At 34.4% G+C, this 21,032-nt stretch overlaps 1 protein-coding gene across 6 annotated transcripts in view; it reads right to left on the reverse strand.

The window, feature by feature from the left end:
- Positions 1-21,032, reverse strand: part of CCDC91 (coiled-coil domain containing 91) — a 358,743-nt gene that overhangs the window by 256,776 nt on the left and 80,935 nt on the right. For 5 of the 6 annotated variants that reach the window (XM_032347556.1, XM_032347555.1, XM_032347554.1 and 2 more), the window contains exons 4-6: positions 5,234-5,391; positions 4,102-4,305; positions 3,560-3,664 (exon numbers count right to left, since the gene is read on the reverse strand). In XM_032347556.1, coding sequence (XP_032203447.1) covers positions 3,560-3,664; positions 4,102-4,305; positions 5,234-5,391 — 467 coding nt within the window. Of the gene's footprint in view, positions 1-3,559; positions 3,665-4,101; positions 4,306-5,233; positions 5,392-6,505; positions 6,595-8,328; positions 8,457-21,032 lie in introns of those variants that run through there. The other variant, XM_032347558.1, reaches the window with a different exon arrangement.

The raw sequence follows: 21,032 nt of genomic DNA on the forward strand, positions 1-21,032 counted from the left end.
AATAAGAAAAGACCATGAACAGAGAGCAATAAGCTCACACCAATGTTAAGATGATTGACAACCCTCATAAAGTTGCTTAAATAAGTAATTATGAACATGGTTAAAACATGAGGAAAAGAAGAAAGCTTCAGCAAAAAGAAGATATAAAAAAACAAACAATGGATGCCTGGGGTGGTTCAGTTGGTTAAGCGTCTGCCTTCAGTTCAGGTCATGATCTCAGGGTCCTGAGATTGAGTCCCACACTCAGCATCCTGCTCACAGGGAGCTTGCTTCTCCCTCTGCCCCTCCCCACTGCTCCTACTCTCTTCTTCCCATTCTCTCTCTCCCTCTCTCTCTCACAAAAATAAATAAAAACTTTAAAAAAAAGAAGAACCAAACAGAAATTTTAAAACTGAAAAATAACAAAATTAATAAATAGCAAAGAACTGACTCAAAAGCAGATTTGGTAAACTACAAGATACAATAAAAATTATTCAAACGGAACAGCAGGAAGAAAACAGACTGAAGAAACCATGTACAGAACAACAAAGACATATAGAGAGAGCTCTAACAACAACAACAAAAAGCTTTGCTAAACAGCGTGTTTGCCTTTTGGTTCAGTTGGGCTATGAGACCTCCTAGTACATTTTTCTATCACTTATGTGCCCAAGATGGTAAGATACTCCACAAGTCAGTTACCCTTTTATTCACATGGTATAAAAAGGAGAGAGACCCTTCCTGGCATAGAAGTAAACCCATCTGAAAAAAGTTTTCTTTGGAAGTACTGCTTCCTATAAAAAATCTTTTTAAATTGAATGTGAGTTTTGAGGACTCAACTTGTTACTTTTCTATTATCCCTGTTAATAGTAAAAGCAGTTTAACCGCCATGATAAGGCCACTTGGGATTTATATCGGTCTTTACTGTGAAAAGCTCAAAGTGTCTGTGAGGTCTTAGATGGTATCTCAAGTATATTACTTTACTGTTTTCATTAGTAGACTGAGAAACTGAAACGGAATTTGCAAAGATACATGTCTCACTACAGGGCCCAGAATAAGTCACTCATTATTCGCAGAAAATAATACATAAAGTTCTCTCAGTATTCAGTATCGCATCTTCCAATAAACATGATAATTCCAATATGGGGCTGGTAAGTGTGGCTCTACACAACACAATTAGCCTTTGGGGAACAGGCTGCATTATATTAGTAAAATCATTCATTCATTCATTCAAGAATATTACGTGAGCCCATACTATATGCCAGATATGGCTCTAGGCACTGGGAAAGAAAGTTCCTAATTTCATAAAAAACGGTGGGAGAAAATACAAAATCACCAAATTAAAACCAAATTACAGGTGAATAAATGAGGAGGAAAAAAGCAAGGAAAGGTCGCTAGGAAATGCTGGGCATTTACAGTGTCTTATTTTCTATTGCATAGTCAAGGAAAGCAACCACAAGAAGGTAGCACTTGAGCAGGTATTTGAAGGAAGCTAGAGTTCAGTACATTGTTAAAAGTGTAATATTCAAAACATTAAAATGTGACTCACGTAAATATAAACTGAACATAGACCAAAGATTTATTCTACTCACTTATTAATAAATGGATTAACTTATGCTTAAGACTAAAGGAATTGGATGTTAAGACTGGTTCAAAGAGCATTTGAAAATATGTATATATCATACCTACATGTATATATATGTCCTACCATATATATATGTATGTCTTATTGCCAATGTCCTACCATGGCAATAAGAATATTTTTGAAGTTATCTTTTCTAACAGAAATGACTTAATGTTCTTCTGGGGAAAAAATTAACTAACATGTAATGTCAGTATAGTTGAGACTTGGGGTGCCTGTGTGGTTCAGTTGATAAGTGTTTGCCTTTGGCTCAGGTCATAGTCCCAGAGTCCTGGGATCGAGCCCCACATCGGGCTCCCTGCTTGGTGGGAAGCCTGCTTCTCTCTCTCCCACTGCCCCTGCTTGTGTTCCTGCTCTCACTGTATCTTGCTCTGTCAAATAAATAAATAAAATCTTTAAAAAAAGAAAAATACATCTGAGACAATCAACAGTAAACAGTGAGTCAAATAAAGTACATTCTCCTAAATAATCCAAAGTCTATTAAACAAAATCCCCATAAGACACTGAAAGAACACAACTCTCCCTTTCCCTTATTTTCAAGTTTTCTTTTCTTTTCTTTTCTTTCTTTTTTTTTTTTTTTTGCAAGAGTTTTGCAGATAGCAGAGCCATCCAGTCAGAGACTGTGAATAAATCAAAAACCATTTCCCTCCACTTGCCACTTCAACAGGCAACGAATACCTTCTCCAACACAGACTCACACATGCACCTGGACCTTAATAAGTAAGAAGTTCAGTGTAAGTAAGTCACTGGAAAAACTGGAGAAGCCAGAAGATTTACGTTGGAAGGAGACTGAGAATCGAGGTTGGGAAATGATTTGATTTACATTTTTAAAAACATTACCTGCTGAAATAAAAACTCATTAGAAAGAAGAGCAAGGATAGAGGCTAGAAGACTACTTAGGAGACCATTAAAATGATCTAGGCAAATAAACAAGTAAATATGTAGTCTGTCAGATGTAAAAAGTGCTATGGAGAAAAGCAGAACAGAATATGGGAAGGTTGACAGGGATCTTCTCTGATAAAATGATATTTGCACAGGCATCTGAATGATATAAAAAAGAAAACCATGGAGAGAACTGAGGGAAGAGTGTTCCAGATACAGGGATAAGGCAAAATGACTGAGGAGAAAGCAGCGGGGGAAAGGTGGGGAGAGGGAATAAAAGAGAATGCAGTGCCTTGCAAACCATACTAAGGACTTACTTGGCTTTTAATTTGGGTGAGATGAGAAGCCATGAAGGTTTCAGAGCAGAGAAAGGACATGATCAGCTTTAAGTGTTAGACCAATCACAGTGGCTGCAATGTGGAGAATGGTCTGTAAGTGGGCAATGACAGAGGCAAAAAGATTAGTTAGAAGATCCTTTAGTATTCCAAGGGAGAAATAAGGATGGGTTAGAATAGGGGAGGAGCAGTGACTTAAGGACAAACAATCAAAACCTGGGCATTTTGAAGGTAGAGCCGACAAGTTGTGATAAAGGAACAGACATGGGGTAAATGTGGGTATCATCCTTAGCAACTGGAAATACAGAGCTGCCATTTATTGGGATAGGAAAGACTGCAGAAGTTTATTAAGGAAATTTGGGGAGAAGAAGAGGAAACATTGATTATGACTTATGAAAAAGGTTAAATATCTTACTTTGGAAGTTACAGGATTTCAAACTCTTCAAATGTAATCACAGTAAGAAAAATCAGAATATCAATTTCTAAGTTTTATCCATCAGAACAATATCTTTCACCAGAGTCTCAACTAACCCTCATTGCTTCTCCCAAATACATATTTTTCAAAATGGCATTTATCATTAATTTCATCCATTGCTGGTCAATATTTTACAAATTGAAGCAAGCATCTGATCCTTCATTAAGTATTTATTAAACACTTTTTGAAATTATTTTACATGTTTCTGCAAAAGGCCTGCATATTAAATTTTAAATTCACAAGGTTTACCTGAAGTTCTTTGTATCTATCTTGAAACGAAATGGCCTCTTGCTCTTTTTCTTTAAGAAAATCTTTTTCTAAGACACTATGCTTTTCCATCAATGATTCCACATCCTAAAAGAAAAATCAAGCATAAATTATGTAATATTTAATGGCATAAAATATATTCAGTTTTTTCAATGAACACACCAGAAAATATTTGCTAAGGAAAGAACTAACAGGAAATATGGTTTGAAGGTCAACACTATTACAGATTATATGCCCCACTTTCATTTCCGGACCTATATTAACACCGATATAACACTAAAATGATTCACACTAGTAAATGTTCACTAATAATATGTTCACCTTTAAAAGTATGTATCTAAGACTAACCATTGTTTATCAAAGACTTTTCTAAGTGATAAACTCATAAAACTCATTGAAATCTATAGCCAAGGGAAGAAAGCATCTTCTTCCACTAATGAGTTTTTAATCAGAGATTGGGATTGTATCAGATTTCGAGTTCATGCAATTCAAACATTTATTTTTTTAGGCAAATGTAAATATACCTTTTTGATTCTCTGTTTTTCTTCTTCAGAAACTTTGAGTTTAATCTCCAGACTTGAAATTTTTTGCTGAAGCTGTATGTTTGATACATTGGCTCCAGGATCCTCAGAATCATCCACAAGAGCAATTGTTCCATTACTTTTCTCATCATTTAAACCCAATGGAAAAAGTGAGATATCCAGATGAGTGTGTGTTGATTGCTGAATCTAAACCACATTAAAAAAAAAAATACACAAAAGGGGAAAGTTTACACTGTACCAATAATGAAAACATCCAAAGGGCACCAGAAACCACATTTGGAAATTAAGTTGTAGCAAGGGTTCTGAAATTATTTCACCCTTTAAGTAAATCAACAGAAGACCTCAAACTGTTACAACAACCTGATCTTCGCAGCTAAGAAACTAAATTTCTTCTAAACTTTAGAGACTAAAGCATTTATCATTTTGCAAGCAAAGCACTAAAAAACTTGAAACATTTTCTTATGCTTGAGAGCATATAATTAAGTATGGACATATCTGATACTCACCAATCTTAAATATATACAAACATCCATAATTTGTATATTTTTTAAATTGTAAATCAGAATTTGAAATTTCTTAATAACCACTAATGGATCATCAATCACTCTCTAGTACAGGCAGGTGACAGGTGACTCAAGATTATGTGCTGTACTTTGGAAATCTGGACTAATTGCAGCATTTAGTCCAATGTCTGGATCAATAAATATTTGAATGAATAAAACCTATGACTGCTATCTTTCTGGTTTTTACTCTAAAATTGAAATGAACACTCTAATACCTAAAAAAGGCAGGGTAAGCGTCCCTGAAAAGAGAAATAATTATTTTTTTGTAATTATTTTTTCTTTTGAAGTTTTGAAGATTTGAAATGCAAAACTAAGTCAATTTTAATAAATGATACACTTAAACTATACTTTGGTAACTATGGCTACTTAAATACTTTGCAATTATGCCACAAAACAAACATATTATTCAGTTTTTTGAATTCTAGCTATTAGCCTCAAAGTTAAAATATCTACATAAATATTTTTCAGAAAAATAAGTTAAAAAAATCAGAAAAGCTTCATTTAAACCAGGCTATAATTTTTTTAGTATGTAAATTTACACTTGTCTTTACCTGTGCTTTAGGAACGGTTTGACTGACAATGCTGTTGTCTGTGTGTGCGTTCTCTGGTGATGAAATGATGGGCTCGGAAGAGAGGCAGCCAACTGAAGTAGCATGGTCATGGTCCAGTATAATCTCAGGAGAAGCTGGAGAAAGATGGACTCCAGATACTAGAGAAAAAACAAATACAGGATTATCCAAGAGAAAGTCAAGAATGAGTTGAAAGGAAGAAAGAGAGTAGAGGGAAGGGAAAAGGGTAAGGGAAGTAAAGGCAATGAAACAAAGATCCTATGCCTATTCCTCAGGGACCACTATCTAAAATCTAAAACTAGTATCTCTAAATTTATCATAACATTTCCACATGAGATCCAGGCAACAAAACAGTTTACTAATGTCTTAGTGTTTACATAAAAACACATTACCATAAGTAGTGCATTTCCAACTGAGAGAAAGTATTCAAATATATCATCCATTTATTCAGTCAAGAAAAGGCACTAGCATACCTACTAATGCCCAGCACAAGCACGAAGCATGGAGAAGATACAGTGAACAAGACAGATGAGTTCATGTACTCAATGACCTTATGACCCAGTAGGCAAATAAAATCAATTAAATATGTATTACAATAAACTGAGCTAAAAGGAAGAATAATTACTTTAAAATAGGTAATCCAGGGCGCCTGGGTGGCTCAGTTGGTTAAGCATCTGACTCTTGATTTCAGCTAAGATCATGATCTCAGGGTCATGAGATCAAGCACCACATCCAGTTCAACAAACAGAAAGTCTGCTTCAGATTCTCTCTCTCCCTCCACCTCTGCCCCTACCCACCTCCACAGCACCTGCTCTCTCTCAAATAAATAAACAAAATCTTCAAAAAAAAAAATTTTAATTAAATTAAAAAGTAGCTAATCCAACTTCCTCTGTGTTAACTTCTTCTTTGTAACAGACAAAAGACTTTGTTAAAATCAATTTTAGTTTACTGACTTGTTTCTATAAAAAAGTAATGTTGAAACAGAATCCTATAATTAGCTTGATGACAAAATATTATTAGATTATGATTTGGCTTAAATACAAAGGTCATGAAAAGAAAGCTGACTGCCAAGATGAAATAAGACAAGACACCAATAAGGGCAAAATTAAAAGGTCATATGTATTATTACTATATTTTCAAATTTCTTTCTAAAATTTCAAATATATTTGTATTATGTGTTTTAAAGTTTAAGAGGAGTAAATCACTTTTAACAATAATCCACTTATACATTTTGACTTTCTAAATTATATAGACCTTTATTCCACATTGGCATCAGTAGAAATGTCAGCGAAGTTCTACCATAAATTCTGGAAAGCAGTTCACAATGGAAATTGCATTTTTCCCTAAAGAAAGATATGTATGAGGTCATTAGATATTTTAAAACTAAGAAATATATCAATTTCTGATTGGCCACCCTATGGGATCATTTAATTTTCTTATATATATTATTACTATGTCATAATAACAAGTTTTTAAGACACTGTGTGCCATACTGGATAAGGTATTCTAACCTTGTCCCACAGACATTTCACTATTTTAACTAAAATACAGAAAGCAGGAATTTCAATTCATGCTTGTACTCGATGTATCTTTTCGAGAAATTATTTTTTCTAATCTTCACTAGTCTGTATGCTAACATATTTTTCTAAAATGTCAGAATAGTCTAATTCTAATTCTGAATTATAATTTATAATAAAAAATATTCCTAATGAACTTTTAAAGGCATGAAAATAAGTACTATAGTACAGTAAAGGGAATACAAACTTGTAATTAACAGCATAGACTCCAGAACCATATTGTCATACCAGGTATAAGACAACTGGCAAGTTACACTTCCCTTAGTTTTCTTGCCTGTAAAATTGCCATAGTGTTGCTAAGGAGACTTAACTTGACTAAAATATGTAAAACATTTAGCACTGTGCTGATATCATTTTCATTATTACTTCAAAGATCATTAAAATTTTTTGGACAATTATGTTTATTTCTGGGCAGAAGGGTATGTGTGACTATGATCCTGGGTTCAAGAAACTCTTAAAAATATCATTCTGATCTGGGGTGCCTGGGTGGCTCAGTCAGTTGAGCATCTGACTTCAGCTCGGGTCGTGATCTCGGGGTCCTGGGATTAAGCCCCACATCAGGCTCCCTGCTCAGCAGGGAGTCTGCTTCTCCCTTTCCCTCTTCCCCTCTCCTTGCTTGTATGCTCTCTCTCTCTCTCTCACTCTCTCTTTCTCAAATAAATAAATAAAAATCTTTTTTAAAAATATCAGTCTGATCTAATACCTGAACATTTTAACATCTCTTTATATGTCACTCATATTTGTAGCCATATTCTAAGACATCATATTGTCCCAAGTTAAATTCTCATCCTATAACATTAAATGGTCAAGTACATCATTTCAGAAAAAGAAGGAAAAGTAGGTAGAATATCGGGAGGAAGGAGGGACTGTAAGAGGAAAGAGATACATAAGGGAAAGAGGAAGGGAGATGTTGAGGGAGGAAAACAGGAAGAGGGGAACCTCACATTTGTGACTGCAACCTCATATTTCCACCAGCTACTGCCACCCTATCACACTTTCCCTTTATAACCAAAACAAATGATTTGTTTCCATCTTTTTTCTTCCTCTCCCACCCTTTATCACTCCACTGGACCCATCATTTAAGACATTAATTTTTCTTTCAGTTACTATTAATCAAATGAACACTTCTTACTTGGATCATTATTTAGTTCTCAGGAGCACTTGCTACTAGCAACCCTCCCTGCTCCTGAACCTCCTCCTTTGGTGCTTGCAATAATACCATTATCTCCTAGACTTCCTCCTTATAGTTTGACTATTTTGTCCTTGTTTTCTTTTCAGATTCTTTCTCCACTCAATCTTAAGTTTCATTGTTCCCTACACCGTCTGACCTTCCCAATGTCCACATTACCACTTTGAAAATCCATTATTCAGATTATGACCTGTAAGCTAATGACACCTAAATTCACATCTGTAAGCACAAACCACATGCAGATCTCCAGATCCATATACTTAACTACAAGACAGTTCCATTTAGCTGTCCCGCAGGTATCTCAAACTTACCCATTATCTTATATAAAGCTGCTTTGCTTCATGTTTTCCATGTTAGTTAACAGTACCTCGAAGAACTATTTGCAGAAGCCAGAAATGATACCATTAAGTGCCAACCTGACTCCAGACACACTGTGCTACTAACAGTTCTAATTATGCCATACTGTTTAATACCTCTGTGACCTCACAATACGCCGCCTAAGTAAAAGGCATAGGTGTGGAGTCAATAATGGATTCAAATTTAAACAATAACAACTTACTTGTTTATGCAGCCTTGAGCAAATTACATAAACCCCTCTAAGCCACTGTTTCTTCTTCTGAAAATGGGGAAATAATGTGTAGCTCAAAACAAACATTATACAAGCTAACTCAGATGATGTATATAATCACTTCATTGTACCAGATACATGGTAAATATTCAGTAAATGGAAGCTGCCACTGAAATTATCATTTGTCAACTGTCAAAGCAAGCCTATCCAGGAATCTCTTCACCTGCTCCATTACCACCCAACCATAATATAATTTAAATGTTCCACTATCAACATACGACAGAATTTCTAAGAAATAACTATAATTAAAACATTATATATAATAATGGGATACAAATAAAGCAATGATTAGGAAAAAATCTATAGTCTTGAACACTTCAATCAATTTTCAAAAAAAATCAATTAAATTCCCAGATCATAAACTATAAAGAAACAATAAAGAAAACTTTAAAAGCACAATAAAGAAAACAAAGATAATGCAGATATAGAAGTAGATTAAGAAGAAAAATAAATCCAAAAAATCAAAATCCTGAATTTCTAAAAGAAAAAAATCCTGAATTTCTCTTAAAAAACTAGTTAATTAATTAAAAATAAGAGGAAGCAAAAATGCACAAATGACAAGGAGAAAATAATTAAAACAGAACAATTTTTCAGTAATAAAACTCCTCTGTAGACTTCTAAGTAAATTTGAAAATCTAGATAAAATAAGCAATTTCCACAGAAATACAGCTTATATAAGTTGTTCTGATTAGAGCTTTAAAAAAAAAAAAAAAACCCCACTCAAAAAATAGAACTGCCCTTGGGAAAAAAGTTAGGTACCTAACCCACGGATAAAGCACTCAAGAAAATTTCTACCAAAAATTTGAAGAATGGATAATTCCAATGCTCTAAAATTGTTGCTGGACATTGAAAGTAAAGGAAAATGTCAAAATTTCATTAGCATTATGTAACATTAACAAAACACTGATAGCTAAACTTGATAAAGATAGTACAAAAAGAACCATTAGAGATTTTTAGAGTATCACTTATAAATAATGACAAAGTTGTAAATAAAACATTAGTAAAAGAATCCAATACCATATTAAGAGAATGACATGCAATGAACAACTCAGACTTGTTCCAGTAATGCAAGGATGGTTCGCTATTAAGGAATTCATTAACAAAATACTCCATATTAATATATTTCGAGAAAAATTATATGATTACTTTCAAGACTTTAAAAATGCTTCTGATAAAACTGAATACCCATATCTGTTAAAAACACTCAAGAAAACAGGAATTGATAGACACTTTCTTAACATGATATAGGTCTTAGTCCTAAAGTCAGCAGGTTAATTAACTACTAGGGAAAAAAGTTGTCTCCTATATGAACAGGAGCAAAACAAGGATCACTACTACCTCCATGCCAGTGAACATTCCACTAAAGGTATAAGGCAATGAGGTTAGACAAGAGAAATTAAATACAAGCATAAAAATAGGAAAGGAGGAAAACTATTTCATGTTCCTACTAACTAAAACAACACATACATTCAGTAAAGTAGCAGGATATAAACTTACACACAGCATATAGAAAATAGCAGTTACCAGTAAAAACAATTAACCACTTAGAGTATATAATGGTACAGAAGAATACTATTTTCCATAGAAAGAAGAAAAAATAGTTACAAATTTAAGTGCAAATATGGCAAAAACTTTATAACACTTCTGAAAGACTCAAGGATAGACCTGAACAAAGGAAAAGATCTCTTGAAATTGGATAGGGAAACTAACCATCATAAAGATGTCAATCCTCCCTTAGTTAATTTATAGTCCTAATATAATTCCAATAAAAGTAGCAATAAGCTTTTTTATAAGTGAACTAGACAAATGGACATTAAATGTCACACAGAAAAGCAAAAATGCAAATATGGGTAGGCAAATACTAAAAATGAAAAAGTATAAGAAGGATACTACCCCCTCATTATAATAAAGTAAACTATAGTAAAACATACTACAGACCTTATTAAGACATACTGTATTTTAAATTATATTAGCACATATGCTAAACTCTTTAAAAATAAAACAGTGTATTCATTTGGTGCAGCAGGAAACAGACCAGAAAAATATATACCAGAAAGTCCAGGATAGTATGAAACTTAGATATATGATAAAAGTGGCATTTCAAATCACTAAGGCAAAGATGGGCTTATTAATAAACAGTGCAAGGACAAGGGATAGCCATTTGGGAAAAAATGAAATTAGACTCATACTTCACGCTACAAGACAAAAAATAAACTCTAAATTGATCAGAGATCCAAATATTTAAAAATTTAGACCATATAAGGATATGTGTGTGTGTATGTGTGTGTGTGTGTGTGTGTGTGTGTGTGTGTGTGTAGTTTCTCTTAAACTATGAGTGAGTTCCTTTTTACCTTGGGTATAAGAAAGGGCTTTTTAACCATAACTCAATTCTAGATACAGTAAAAAAAAAAAAAAAAAAAGGACAAATTTGACTATAGCATATATACAAATTTTGGGGTACCAAAAGTATCCTCAATAAAATTTTAAAAAGCTGATAAACTAAAAAATATGTAGAATATGTATCACAGGTAAGAGTTAGTATTTCTAATATGTAAAAAGTGCTTAAAACTTAAAAGGAAAAAATTAGAAGGAAAAAAAAATAGCCTATAGAATAATGGGCAAAAATGTGAACAGACAATTCACCAAAAAATAAAATATACAAACAACCCTTAAATATATGAAGAGACACAGACATAGGCACCTGCTCATTTGTCATAAACACAGGGAGAAGAAAACCAAAACTATTGAGACTAATAGGTGAAAGACAGGTGGCATGTAGTAGAAAGAAGAAAGGAATGGTGGAAATACTTTTTCTATGAGTATAGTTTTTTTTTTTAAGATTTTATTTATTTATTTGACAGACAGAGATCACAAGCAGGCAGAGAGGCAGGTAGAGAGAGAGAGGCAAGCAGGCCTCCTGCTGAGCAGAGAGCCCAATGTGGGGCTCGATCCCAGGACCCTGGGATCATGACCTGAGCTGAAGGTAGAGGCTTTAACCCACCGAACTACCCAGGTGCCCCTATGAGTATAGTTTTTTAATATGGTTCTGATTTTTGGTACCATGTTAATGTTTCACATACTCAATAAAATCAACAAGCAAGGGAATAAGGGGATTGAATCCTAAAATAATATACAAAGAGTAATAAATGAACTAAACCGTATTTCAAATGAATACTCTTATCACACTATAAAGTGTGAGAGGGGTTGGGGTGGGGGGAAAAAACTAATCCAACTTTGTTTGGGACATAGTATTTTGACTATATGTCCTCAGTGTGAAGAACAAAATGAATGCTAAACAAATAGTGAGAAGAAGAAGAGGAAGAAAAAAATAAGAGAATGAGGAGGAAGGAAGAAAAGGATAAATATAAAGCAAATATGGTAACATGTAACATCTGAAGAAAACCGATGAAGGACATATGGGAATCAGTTGTCCATTTCTTACAGCTTTTCTGAAGTCAAAATAAAAGGAAGAAAGAGCAAAAGGGGGGAGGGAAATTATATAACAGAAAATAAACAAGAGATCCAAAGTACTGCTCTTAAAGGAAAAAAATACTTGGTTTAAACAAAAGTCTTCTCTTTGCAAAGTGGCTGAATCAGTATGTAAGGGAATACTCTTAACGATACTGTTCATGATGGCAAATAAGTAACAACAGCCTAAATACCGACTGACAGTTGAAGAGCTAAATGAGCTGTGGCATAATCATGTATTGAATATTTTACATCAGTGAACATAAAGAAACTACAACTGCAATAAAAGGGAGGACTCGTAGAAAGGTAAATTTGGGAGAGAAAAAGTAAATCGTAGGGAGTTCACATGTATTAACCTATTTTTATAAGGCACATAAAACTCTTTATAGAGACATATACATATATACAATAAAACTGTATTCTACAAAAGTGAGGAAAACATAAGTCAAAATTTAAGACAGTGGTTCTTTTTAGAAGACAATATAGGAATAGGACAGAACAAGAGTACTAGAATTGGTAATGTTCTAGGTTTTAAATGGCAGGTTCATGAGTGTAATTTTCAAATATAACAAAGAAAAAAATAATTACATATGCCTAAAAATTTAATTCTCTAGATGTCTTGTTTCAGTGCCCTTACTGGTTTTATTTCTCAACCCTCCTGAGCTACATTAACCTGCTAATCAAAATTTGCTCTACCTAAGTAAGATGGGAAAAACTCTAACTCAACTAAAGACAAAAAGGGACCAAGTAGTTTACTAAAATAAGCTATGCTTTTATGAAAAGACGTCAAGAACCAGCAACCACCAATAAACACAATATTTGAAGGCATGAGCTTCTCTGGCATCCTGCTAATGTCAATATATATTCCAGAAACTAGGAACGTCGAACCTAAAATGACTAGAATTTACATGTGCTTTCAGCTTACGAGGTATTAGTGGGATTTTCAAGAATTTAACTAAATAATATAGATGTTTACTGAATATATCATAATCCACATCCTATTTTAAAAATAAAATGGGAAAATAAATGAGTTGTGCTGTGAAAAAAAAAGAGAGAACATATAACTGTATTACTCTCTAAGTAGAAACTAGATATTTTCAGTTAAGCCTCTAAGTTTTCCACTGTGCTAGAAATTCACACATCTTCCCTACATTTTAGGTGACTATTCAATAGTAATTTACCCTAAAAAAAGCCACATATTGGTAAATACTGTCAACATATATAGACCAAAATCATTATTCCCCAATAATGATGGTACACATTTTATATATGCCTGCTTAACAAACGGGAATTTTTAAGTTTAACAGAAAATTACAAATTCCAATATGTAAAATATAATTATCTTCTCACCTAGACAATAAAATACAACTCCCAAGTTTCAAACTGCTACAATATTCTTTGGTCTATTAAAAGCTGATTGGGGGCCTCTGGGTGGCTCAGGTGGTTGGGTGTCTGCCTTCAGCTCAGGTCATGATCTTCAGGTTCTGGGATCTAGCCCCACATTGGGCTCCTGGAGACTGCTTCTCCCTCTGCCTCTCCCCAGTGCTTGTGTGCTCTCTCTGCCTCTCTCTCTCAAATGAAAAAATAAAATCTTTAAAAAAAAAAAAAAAAAAAAGTTGACTGGTACCAGGCTTCATGTCAAAAATCTTTATAAGATCAAGTGTACCCAACAGCACCATTTTCCACATAAAAAACTAATTTTTTAAAAGCAGAAATCTACATAATTTTGTTTCTTTGAGTATTTTGTTTGCTTGCTTCTAAATCATAAGCAAGAGTACAGACACAATTTGCTTCATTTCAAATGTGAAATCCTTGGTTTTCTAAAACAGAATACAAGGTCAGCATACATTCTTTTGTAGCTATAAAGCTAATCAAAAACGTAATGAATGGCAGTTCTGCATCTTTCACTTTGAAACAGTAATCAGCAAAGTCACCGGACATATCATTTTTCATTGACAGACCTCTTCTAAAACACAAAAAAGTCTACTACGTCAGAATACTGCATAACCAAAAAAGGACCAAGTTTCCAAACAGTATGCAACTTTTTTCCAGTAATTTTGCCTGTGGTCAACTCTGTTTTGTTTACATAAGCATAATGACTCTTGTAAAGTCTAAACAAGAAACAGGTGTAAATACTCATGCACTTTTAACTATACCCAAAGAAATCTGTTAATCTCCACTGATGCTTAACAATTCACAAGGAGAACACTAATAAAATGATAAATGTTTTTACAACTTTTAACTTAAAAAATATTTTTGGACGTTAATGTTCATTCAGACATTCTTTTATCCAACCCAGGCCCTTCCTTTTCACCATCTCTTCATCTCACAGAGGCTGACGATTACCTTTTACAAAATGTCATTTCACTGAAATCCTCTGATATCCTAATTTATTTTCAGGTCTATATATGAACCCACTACTTCTGGTTCAGGGCTCATTGCTGAGACTGTGCACTCCACTCATGTAAATGAATCATTCAGTTATGGAAAATTATGCAAAAATTAAGGAAAATCTAAATAGTATATCTAAATATGAAGGTTTGTGGGCGCCTGGGTGGCTCAGTGGGTTAAGCCGCTGCCTTCGGCTCAGGTCATGATCTCAGAGTCCTGGGATCGAGTCCCACATCGGGCTCTCTGCTCAGCAGGGAGCCTGCTTCCCTCTCTCTCTCTCTGCCTGCCTCTCTGCCTACTTGTGATCTCTGCCTGTCAAATAAATAAAAAAAAATCTTTAAAAAAAATAAATAAATAAATAAATAAATATGAAGGTTTGTTAGCAAATGTAAAACAAATGGATAGGTTGGGTTTCTTTAAATGGCAGAAACCAGGATTAAAATCAGTGTTTAGAAAAGTTTTACCTCTGGGACGCCTGGGTGGCTCAGTGGGTTAAGCCACTGCCTTCGGCTCGGGTCATGATCTCGGGGTCCTGGGATCGAGTCCCGCATCGGGCTCTCTGCTCAGCAGGGAGCCTGCTTCCCTCTCTCTCTGCCTGCCTCTCCGACTACTTGTGATTTCTGTCTGTCAAATAAATAAATAAAATCTTTAAAAAAAAAAAAAAAAAAAAAAAAAAAAAAAGAAAAGTATTACCTCTATCCAAGAAGGTTCTCTCCAAGAAATGACCCTTGATTTATTATTTAATGGATTTCAAGATATTACCAAGGCTATCTAGGAGAAAGAAATATAATAGCTTAAAAAAGGCTAAGCTTGGGGCACCTGTGTGGCTCAGTCAGTTAAGCGTCTGCCTTCGGCTCCCGTCATGATCCCAGGGTCCTGGGATCGAGCCCCACATCGGGCTCTCTGCTCAGCAGGGAGCCTGCTTCCCCCTCCCTCTCTCTGCCTCTCTGCTACTTGTGATCTGTCTCTGTCAAATAAATAAAGTATTAAAAAAAAAAAAAAGGCTAAGCTACAGGAACACAAGGAATAGGAATGACCATTTTCTTAGCAAAAGAAGGATTACAAAATTGATACATTTCTACCAATTTACTTTTAATTAGTCTCCAGAATATCTCAGAGATACAGACTCCACCTTTCCTTGCCTCTTTGAGGAATAATAGTGTGTTCCTAAGAGCTATTTTGGCAACACCATACACCACAAATTGTAATAAACAATTTTTGGAATTATGCAGATGAATAAAAAAACTATGTTTTAATTTATAAAAGAGACAGAGATAGAATCTTTATATTCAGAGAATCATCATAATCTATCACTAGAATGGTCAACACAAATTCATACCATATAAATAAAATTTTTTGGACAGGGACATTAAAAAATAATCTACTTAAATCTCCACTACTTCTTCATTATCACTGCAGGAAAAAAATCCCACATCATCCAAGAAATACTAAAAAGAACAAGAGAAACATGATAACAAAATGCAGATAGAATTATCTAATGACTCTAATAACTTTGAAAAATATGGAAGAAATATCTCAGAACCATAAATATACCTTTAAGCCAAGTTACTATCTGAGATATTTTTTTCTTTCGACTAGTGCTCACACAAGGTGACCAAACATAGGCAAATTCTAAACAACTTCTAAAGAGGAAGGAAAAAAAAAAATCACAATTTAAGTTAAAGCAATATACTAAACTGATATGCTAAGGAAGTTTTTGGCTCCCCAGTCTATGGAAGTTGGGTCCAAAACTCAGGTAAATTAAGGGAAAAAAAACCCAAAACCAAACAAACAAACAAAAACATTATTTCAGAGTAAATAACCTACTTTGATTTAATCCTCATTGTTGACCATGCATAACACTGTGCTACTTTCATCGCAGCACACACAAGTCACAAAAACTAAGGCTACCCATTGTTTGCAGGGATAAAGAAAAACCAACTGATGATCACTATTTCTATAGCTAGACATTAAGTACAAAAGGGCATAATCACAGAGAGTAAAAAGCAAGGAGTGTTAGAACCCAATTCCCACCTCATGGGCAAGTACACAGGATCCTCACAGGGAAGAGTGAGGCCCATCTTGGCTTGGAAGCTAGCTACAATCTCCCTAAGAATCGGTATCTCTTAAAACAATCTTATGGATGTTGCTACTAGGGCCTCAAAACAGACATGTTTCATTACAAAATTTAACATACCAGGAAAGTCTAAAACTCTGCCTTCCAACCAAGTATATGTAGCTCATTCAGAGAGCTCCTAGAGAAGACATAATTTATTATCAGGATCATTTTTCAATCCAAGCACTATTGCCTGGTAACAAGGAAGACATTCCACTTCATCATGTTTCCAGGGGAAGAAAGCCAGAAAGTGTAATGTATCTTTTGAGAAGGACATTTAGAATATCTAAGAGACATCCAAGTGAAAACAGTAGGCAACCTGTAGATTATATGAATCTAAAGAGGTTAGAGACTTAAATGTATTAACAATAGTAAATTTGAAAAAAAACAAACAATTGAAACAGTAACATGCAGCTTGATTACTTCTAAAATGGAGAAGTCATCAAAATGTGCCTCTAAAATGTCTTGGAACACGTAGGGGGCTCAGCTGGTTAAACATCAGACTCTTGGTTTTGGCCCAGTTCATGATCTCAGGGCTGTAAGATCGAGCCCCACCTCAGGCTCTGTGCTCAACCTGGAGTAGGCTTCCCCTCCCCCTCTCTTTTTGCCCCTGCCCCCTCCTCTCTCTCTAAAATAAATAAATTTATTTATTTATTTATAATTGTTGAAAGTCTTTAAAAGCAGAGCTGAGGTTTTTACTTGAAGAAGTTCTGCCCTGAGCTACAGCTTCAAACTGTGCCTGCCAGTTTGAATCTGGCCTTCCTGATGCCTACCCTATGGATTTCAGACTTGCCTAGCCAGCCCCCCAAATCATATAAACCAATTACTTGCAATATCTCTTTATATATCAACTACTGATTCTGCTTCTCTGGTTGAACCATGCGTGTCACAAATACCATGTCCACATAATACATAATACTCAAATACTTCCCAAAAGTCCTTAATGGGTAAAAACCTTTCAGTTTAATTGGACCAAAGAGACTATTGTCAACATATACCCCAATGCTTTAAACCCTTTCTTGAACAAAGTAAAGAATAAATGAAAAGACAAACACAGATGGAAAATTGGACTGTACAAATCTTCCAACTTAAATAGAAAGCCATATTGCATAGAATATCTTAAAGTTTGTGTGACTCTTTAATCATTAATTGGCAACTGTTTTTAACAGAAAGATGCTCATACTGGTGGTGGGTATTAAGGAGGGCATGTATTGCATAGGGCACTGGGTCTGGTGCATAAACAATGAATTTTGGAACACAAAAAAATTAAATTAAATTAAATTTTTAAAAAGTTAAAAAAGAATATTAATAAAAGAGTACATTTATCATGATTAGCACTGAGTAATGTATAGAATTGTTGAATCATAGTATTGTATACCTGAAAGCAATATAACACTGTATATTAACAGTACTAGAATTTAAAAAGTGAAAGTGATAATGCTTATTCAAAAATAAATAAATAAATGAATAAGTAAATAAATAAATGTAAAAAAGAAGATGATCATAAAGAGGTATAAGTCATTAACCGATTTATATGTTCCTCTAATCCAATATCCCAACCATCATAATCATAGACATCTAGATTATAAAAAGAATTCTATATTATCTATTACCCATCCACCATAAATAACAACTAGAATAAAACAGAATATAATTACTTTATAGGCAGAATGTTTTTTATAGCCAGTTTTGGGTTGTGAAAGCAGTGTTTCAGTGTGAAGTAAACCATAAAACACAAAGCCAGATGGTAATTTCAAATGAGAGATGTATATAAGGACAAAGTTAAGGACCTAACTGAAATAACTGAGGGAGGAAAAAAGGGTAAATAATAGAGAAAAATTATTTAAAATGTTTTGTCTTCACACATAAGATGTAAGAAAAAGAATACTTTCTGAACCTCTCTAAAATATTGTCCCATACATTACATTCAATTTTATAAGATTATCAAACTGTCCTACTAAGATCTTCTAGTATTATCGACATGCTAAGAGCATGACTCTTAAGCTCGAACAGGTCAAATCCTAGAAAAAAAAGGAGTTACGTATCTTCTGTTCTTGTTGTGTACATTGATTTTTTACTATTTTTTTAAGTTCTGGGGTTTTTGTTTTTTGTTTTTTGTTTTTAAGATTTTACTTATTTGTCAGAGAGAGAGAGCACAAGCAGGGAGAGCGGCAGGGAGAGAGAGAAGCAGGCTCCCTGCTGACCAGGGAGCCAGATGCAGGACTCAATCCCAGGATGCTGGGATCATGACCTGAGCCGAAGGCAGATGCTTAACTGACTGAGCCACCTAGGCATCCCTACACTACAACCTGCTCATATCATAATGCTTTCAGAGACAAAAAAAAATTTTTTTTTAAATTAAGTATGTTTGGAGATTTACCGTCTTCAAAGCATTTACTTGCATTCTGTTTATATTCCCAATAAAACCCAAACATAGAAGTGGAGAAAATAAGCTCTATAAGGAGAGAGATGATGTACCATATTTTAGGCTAAGCCTAATTTTTTAGACTAACATGCCTAAGTTTTTAGACTAACACGAATGGTTCAATACTATATATACATATATTTAGACAAAGAGAAAATCACTCCAGAGTATAAGCATGCATATCATGTGGCTATGAATATTTGCCTTCTTTAAGTAACAGGTAACTCTGAGAGTCTAAAAGAAGCTATGAACTTTCTTTCCAGGAAGGTCCATACACTCATAGGAGCACAGAATTTAGCATATAACTTGATGGATTTCATACATGGCATATTTAGAGGCTTTATAAAAAGAGGATAAAAAAATAAGACAGTTTTCCATCCTAAAGATCACATTGTAGTGAAGATACATATAAACAAATTAGTATAACACGTAATAGAAGATGTAGAAGATTAAGTATAAGAAGAAAAGGATTATTCTATCTTTATATGAAAAGATTCACAAAGGATGTGATCCCTAGGTAGACATAAAATATGACATACAGCTTGTCCGATAAAAGAAAAGCAAGAGAAGGGGGAAAGTTAATATTAAATAGCATCATCTCGGGTGCCTGGGTGGTTCAGTGGGTTAAAGCCTCTGCCTTCAGCTCAGGTCATGGTCTCAGGGTCCTGGGATCGAGCCCCACATCGGGCTCTCTAATCGGCAGGGAGCCTGCTTCCGCCTCTCTCTGCCCCTCTCCGTACTTGTGATCTTTCTCTGTCAAATAAATAAATAAAATCTTCTAAAAAAAATAGCACCATCTCAGGCATATATACTCATTTAATCGTTAATAGTATTTATTATAATCTTGAATCATATGTATGTACCCATAATTAAATAGCTTTCATATATATGAATGGATAGCTATACAGTATAGGTTATATAATATACGTACACGTGTGTGTGTGTGTGTGTCTGTGTGTGTGTATTCACACTTAATCTTCAGAATACTTCTGAGCAAGTATTTGCAGATAAGGAAACAGGTAACGAAAAGGCTAATTTAACTTGGCCAGGTCACAGAGCTTCTTACTAGTACTTTCTAGGCAAAGGGAAGAGTGTATGAACACTGTATGTCAACTACATTTAAAAAAAAAAAAAAAGCTACGGAGACATATACTGCAGTTTAGGGGACAGCAAGTTCTACAGCATAACTGAAAAGTAAAAGGCTCAAAAGAAATATGGTGATTACAGAGGTCTAGGTCAACTAGTTGTAACAAATTTAGAAAAGGAGAGAAACTTAAGAATAACAGTTATCTGGCTGGTACACCTCATTGAATGGTGGTTTTATTAAGTGAGAACAGAAATATTAGAAGTGTGCAGGTTTAAAGCAGTAGAAAAGGAGGTAAGTTTTAGTCATGTTGACTTTAAGTGACCTAAGGGACCAGCCAGATAGAAAGAGAGAGAAAGAGACCAGTTGAAAATTTAAGTCTGAAGCTCTAAAGAAGGGACAAAGTAAAAGCACAAACCAAAATATACTCAAATAAAAGATTTCACCAGTGAAAAAATAAAAAAGTCAAGGACAGAACACTAGAAAAAAACAATTTTTAAGAGACAGGGAGAAAAAAGATAATAATGAAGTGAAGAATGCAAAAGGATTTAAGAAGTGGGAAAAAACCCAGGTATCCACTGCCATAATCATCAACCTAAAAGAGAAGAGCTGACAGTATAAAACGACACAGGTGCAACACAACAGCAATTGATAGAAAGGAAAGGTCATTTCCATATTTGGCAGGAACTGAGGGGGTTGAAAAAGTGACTGAGGAAAGCTCAGTGGAGAAACAGACATTTAAACCAAGCCTTGAAAGAAGCATGTGACTTGAACATGCAGCAATGGAGGCCATCCCAGCTGGAGAACAAAAGGAAAAACTAAGAAGCAGAGAGGTAGGAACCCACTGGGAAAAATCTGCTGGGAAGAGCAAGTAATTTCAGTTTTACTGGACCACTGGTATTT

This window comes from Mustela erminea, chromosome 6 (assembly GCF_009829155.1).
Source record: "Mustela erminea isolate mMusErm1 chromosome 6, mMusErm1.Pri, whole genome shotgun sequence".
NCBI lineage: Eukaryota > Metazoa > Chordata > Mammalia > Carnivora > Mustelidae > Mustela > Mustela erminea.